The 6,000-nt window shown below is 43.7% G+C and overlaps 1 protein-coding gene across 1 annotated transcript in view; it reads left to right on the top strand.

The window, feature by feature from the left end:
- Positions 1–5,434, top strand: part of LOC115081142 (extracellular calcium-sensing receptor-like) — a 79,618-nt gene extending 74,184 nt beyond the window's left edge. The window contains exon 5 of the mRNA XM_029585649.1: positions 4,396–5,434. Within this exon, the coding sequence (XP_029441509.1) occupies positions 4,396–5,318 (923 nt within the window). The 3' untranslated portion in view covers positions 5,319–5,434. The remainder of the gene's footprint in view (positions 1–4,395) is intronic.
- The last annotated feature ends 566 nt before the right edge of the window (positions 5,435–6,000 follow it).

A 6,000-nucleotide genomic window follows, 5' to 3' on the forward strand; every position in this document is an offset into this window, starting at 1 on the left:
AGAGCTGGAAGCAAGGCACGGCTGGAACAAGCAGGAACCAGAGCTGGAAGCAAGGCACGGCTGGAACAAGCAGGAACCAGAGCTGGAAGCAAGGCACGGCTGGAACAAGCAGGAACCAAGGCTGAAAGCAACGCTGGGAAGCAACTAAGCACTCAGGAGAGCGACCTCGTTGCAAAGGCAAAGCAAGGAAGTCAGACGATGGTTTAAATAGCCAGCCAGCGTCTGACGTCAGGAACAGGGCAGTTCAGCACTTCCGGGTGCTGGACCTTTAAGAGCCCCCTGCTCACGCACGCGCGTTGCCTGGCAGTGGGAGGAGTCAGAATCGTCCTTCGGCAGCGTCTCCACGTGGAGAGAGACTCTGCCATGCGGCCCTGCAGGCCCCAGGAGCAACGGATTGCACCGAGACCGGGGGAGGCAGGAGAAAGGTAAGGACCCGGTCGCTAGCCTAGCGACCGGGACTGCAACACCAGTTGCATCTTTACACATGTGTGAGACTTGGCATAAAGAGGGAGGATAATAATAATACTTGATTAAGCTGGAATATAAGAGGTCCCTTCTATATGGTGGTATACTGTGGGGGCCAATATTGCAAATATTAAATGTTCTTGCTACCTTGTAAAAATGTATATAGTTGTGTGGTCTGATACTATTAACCACAAGTAGATAAGTGTGCTGTTTAACATTCTATGTATATTCTTATATTGTCTAATAAGCCTGTATATATTTGTACAAACTTCCAGTCTTGTTCACAGTCCCATTTGTTTCCTGGTATGAAGGGAGGGAAATCCCATCCACTAATACCTTCTTCCCCAGGTTGAGGTACCAGGTGCTAAAAACGTGAGGACCGATAGTGTCTGGTGGGGTCCCGCCAGGTCAGTCCTGGACTCAGGAATGCCCCGTGAGGTAAGCAGTCAAGGGGGCATTACCATACATAACAAAAGGAAAAAGATATCTGATGTACAGATCCTTATCCCCATTCAAAAAACCCTCCAAGAATCCCTGCAATTTTGGGAATCTTGTCTTGTATCTATCAATTCCCTGCTATCCAACCTCCACCTAGCACTAAATGCATCAAAAACTGAAATCCTCATCATCTCTAATCAACAAGCACATACATCTCAGTCCACCTCTCACAACTCTACCTTAGCCCATATTCCCCTGCATTCTGTAAGAGACCTAGGCGTCTTACTAGATCAACTCCTAAACGTCAAACCCCACATTAAGTCCCTGCTAAAAGGAGGCTTCTACAAACTCCACATCCTTAAAAAACTTATGCCACTCCTCCACGCCCAGGACTTCCGCTTAGTTCTGCAGATGACCATTTTATCGAACTGGACTACTGCAACTCCCTCCTCCTAGGCCTCCCGTCTTCCACCATTAAACCCCTTCAAATCCTGCAGAACGCCACGGCGAGAATCATATCCAGCACCCGTAAAAGGGACCATATCACCCCCGTACTAAAGGATCTACACTGGCTAATCATCCCCTTCCGTATTCAATACAAAATACTTACCATCCTACACAACATGCTTTACAATAATAGTCCCGCCTGGCTCGAGGAAATGCCTCGTTTCCGTTCCTCTAACCGTCCAACCAGAACTTCCCTAGCAGGTACCCTTCATATCCCATCCCTTAAAACTGCACACCTTTCCCTCACTCGAGAAAGAGCCTTCTCCATTGCCAGCCCTACCCTCTGGAACTCCCTACCACTGATCTCCATCTTGAACCTTCCTTACACAAATTCAAAAAAGGTATCAAGACATGGCTTTTCAAGCAAGCCTACCCGGATGCTAATCAAACCTAGACAGTGTCTCCCCCAGCCCCCCAGAACCCAGTATATTTGTGCACGGCTAACCCAGACTCAGTATGTATTCCTTCCCCACAATGTGATATTGCATTAAGTTATTATGGTTTTTATGGTTACTCTCCACTCTCTGTTTTCTTACCTTCTTTCCTATATCTCTTCTTAGTCTTTACTCGCCCCCTGCCTGCTCTTCTCTCCCTTTTCTTACCTGCTCCCCTCTCCCCCCTCCTCGTTGAATGTAATTTTTCCTCTTTTTTAGTTAATTGTAAACCGGCGTGATGTGCTCTACGAATGTCGGTATATTAAAATTGTTAAATAAATAAATAAAATTAGTAAGTTGATATCAATAAATGAACAGATTGCATCTCATACTAAACATCAGCCTTAATTGATCTTAGTAGAAGCACAGACATTATCAAATGAAACCATGTCTATAAATCCAGATGGTTAAAAGAAGACTGCAGGAAGGTGCTATTCCTTAGTTACTAACCGGAAATTAATCCCTCTTCATTGCCAAAAGCTTGCCTGAAAAATAAGGCTTAAACCGTCTGAAGGTTTGAATGCTTACAGCTCCTGTGATGTTTTCCTGAGTCAAAGTCCCTCAGTAGTTTGTAGATCTTAAATAATTTATGGTGTGACATCTTTAAGAAGAGACCTATACAGACCTGGAAGCTAACAAGGTATGTCTTTCATCTGCATGATGATGTCTGTCTGTTTGAAGGGAGCTGACTGGTGTGTCCTGATCCACAAGTAGCCACCAGGGAGTGCTGTCCATTACCTGATGCACATGTGAAGCAAAGCTGCACAAACCTGGAAAACACAGTGGCAATGACTGATAGATTAAAGAGGCCTGGAAGACTACATGTGAGGGGACGTCAGAAGACTTGCAAATATGTGGGGAGACAGGGAATGAGTCTGAGGTTCAGAGACTACTCATGGTCAGACAGGGAGGATGGACAAAGAGTGCTGGATGTTGGGATTTCACCTGCTATGCAGCCACGTTGTACCCTGACTAAGACACCTCCATGCCAGAAGAGGTCTCCTCAGAGCTCCATTCTGTGCTATCCCCATCAGCTCCTCATAAATCATCAAACTCAGCCTGTGGTGCAGCTTCCTTGCCACCAGAAGTCCACAACAAAACATTTCTCCAGCTTTGCTAAACTTCTCCTCCATACCTGTATCACACGCAGGCATTAGCCCTACATAATCCAGCCTTGGCAAACCCTCCTCATTTTCACATCCAGTCGCTCTTGTCTCCTTGCCCTATCCACTGTTGCATTTCGGCCTATGTAGGTCTATCCTTGTCTTGACTTGTGGCCTTCTTCCTCCATGCCTTGCCTTGTGGCTTAAGGGCCTTCCTGTTCCTTGCCTTGCCTTGTGGTCTAAGGCCTTTTGCTCCTTACCTTGCCTTGTGGCCTTGGGGCCTTTCTGCTCCTTGCCTTACCTTGTAGCCTAAGGGCTTTCTTGCTTCTTGCCTTGCCTTGCGGCCTATGGGCCTTCATATCTGGCCTATATCTATGCCTTGTCTTGCTCTCTATGGTCTACACCTTTCCATTGTCATGACCCTCAGGGCCTTCTCTGCCTAATGCTGACTTTGGGCCCTTAAGTTCCATGTTCCGTGTTGTCCTTGGCTTGCCTTATCCTGTCCTGTGTTAGTCTAGTTCCTGTTCCAGTCCTTGCCTGCTCTCAAGCCTCAGTTCCAGTTCTTTCTTGCATTCAAGATCCAATTCCAATCCTTGTCTACACTCAAGCCTCAGTTCCAGCCATTATCTGTACTCTGTTCCTGTCCAAGCCTTGGTCCAGCCGTACTAGCCTGTCCAAGCCTTGCTCCAGACTACCATGATGTACTGCTATTGCAGAGATCTGCCGGCCACCAGAACCCAAGGACTCAACTTGCAGGGGAGGGGCCTGGTAAGGTAGAAGATCTTCCCTACCCTTGCCCTGCAATTCTGCACCACTCTGAGGGTGGTGTTCCCTACATCCAGCCATAACCTGAGACATTACAATGGGTTCAATCATAGTTATTTTCTTTTGAAGTTTCAATGGGTGTCAGAAGGTAACATTAATTATTTCAACTCTTTTGGATGGCTGAATAGAAGATAACACAACTTTGAAAGTTTTCTGCCTTTCATGGGACTGGTGAGGGAACACATTTTGCAAGCCATATTTATTTGAAGTCCTATGGTAAAAAGTATCATATTCAAGAGATAATGTGTCAATTTAGAGTTTATTGTATAGCTTTCACCAGGCTGGACAATAAGCCTTTTTTTCATTTACCATAATTTAATTTAGTTTATTGATTTACAAACTGCAATTCCATTCATAAATGACTACTAAAGGCAGGATTCAAAACTGCAAAGCTTCCACAAGCAAGTTACATTAAAAAATAAGTACAACATTAATGCAATCATAACAAATTATGCACAAAATAATAATGCTTCCAAAAACAGGCTACATACATATATCTTTTAATTCAACAAGATGATAGATACAAAGAAGATGGGAAAAGATAAATAATATCTAAAGGTAAGTGATACTCACATTCTGGTTTTCCTCATCAAGGCCGCATATGGAATTGTTTCTTTCTACAGATGCCACAGAGTGCATTAAGTGCCCTGATGACCAATGGCCCACCAAGAGACAAGATGTATGCCGGAAGAAAACCATTGAATTTCTGTCCTATCAAGAACCCATGGGTATGGTTCTGGCTATTATCTCTGTACTTTGTTCCTTGATGCCAACTACTATACTTGTTGTCTTCATCCAGAACCGCCAGACCCCAGTTGTGAAAGCAAACAACCGTGAACTCAGCTACCTCCTATTATTATCCCTCATCCTCTCCTTCTGGTGCTCATTAGTATTCATAGGCCACCCCATGACACTGACATGTATGTTGCGTCAGATGGTATTTGGCATTGTATTTGCCATCTGCATCTCTTGCCTGCTGGCCAAGACCATCATGGTGGTCATAGCTTTCAAGGCTACCAAGCCAACCAGCAACCTAAAGTTACTGGTGGGGCCACGACTGCCCAATGTCCTAGTATTAGCCTGCAGTCTGGTCCAGGTCCTCATCTGTGTTTCTTGGCAGGTCATAGCTCCCCCATTTTACCAAATGAACATGAAATCCCAGATGGGAAAGATAATCCTTGAATGCAATGAAGGGTCATTTGTTGCATTCTGCCTCATGCTGGGATACATGGGCTTGTTGTCTACTATCAGCTTCATTGTAGCGTTTTTAGCTAGAAAGTTGCCTGACAGCTTTAATGAGGCTAAGTTCATCACCTTCAGCATGCTTATATTCATTGCTGTCTGGCTTTCTTTCATTCCTGCTTATCTAAGCACAACAGGGAAATACACAGTGGCTGTGGAAATATTTGCAATTTTGTCCTCCAGTGCTGGGTTGCTGGGTTGTATATTCTTCCCCAAATGTTATATCATCCTAATCAGACCAGACATGAACACCAAGGAATTCCTAATGGGGAAAACCACAGGGAGCCTCAAGAAAACAAAGTAATTGCATTGTAAAGTATTGATTATTAAATATGTGAGTATGTGTGATATAATCTTGTTTTCTGAAAATACTTTTTCAGGAAGCAGCAGCCCTAGAAAATAAGAAAAGGACTTGGTTGACAGCTGATCTAAAAAAAAATCTCCCCCTATGAAATTGAACAGTAAAACTTAGAAGTAATATGGCTGAGTCATCACATGACCACCTCAGCCAATCTGGCGCTACCAGAGATTGCAAACACATCACTTAAAATTTATGAAGCATGATGGCATCTTTAAAAAGAAAGATCAATCATAATCAAAAGTCTGTTTGAGACGGATTACATCCTGATATTCACTTCAACCATCTTCACAGCCAGTTCTCTTTCTCATCCTGTAAACCAGTCATGGTGACCTTACAGCCCATTGGGTTTTCAGAATTTCCACAATGAATATGCATGAAATAGATTTGTATATGCAAAGTATGTAAATTTATATCATTTATAGTCATTGTAAGTATTGCACACAGGTCAACCAACATATTTTTCTTATCTTCTAATGCATTATTCTACTTTATAATTATTGAGTTCTTCCAAACAGGGTTCATTAAGACTATTTTCACCTACTGAGATGTGTTTAGAGACCACTCGACAAACCGCTTTTAATTATGAGGCATCACTTGAGATTAAGCTTGAGTTAGATTATTTAAA

Source organism: Rhinatrema bivittatum, chromosome 19 (assembly GCF_901001135.1).
Source record: "Rhinatrema bivittatum chromosome 19, aRhiBiv1.1, whole genome shotgun sequence".
Classification (NCBI taxonomy): domain Eukaryota; kingdom Metazoa; phylum Chordata; class Amphibia; order Gymnophiona; family Rhinatrematidae; genus Rhinatrema; species Rhinatrema bivittatum.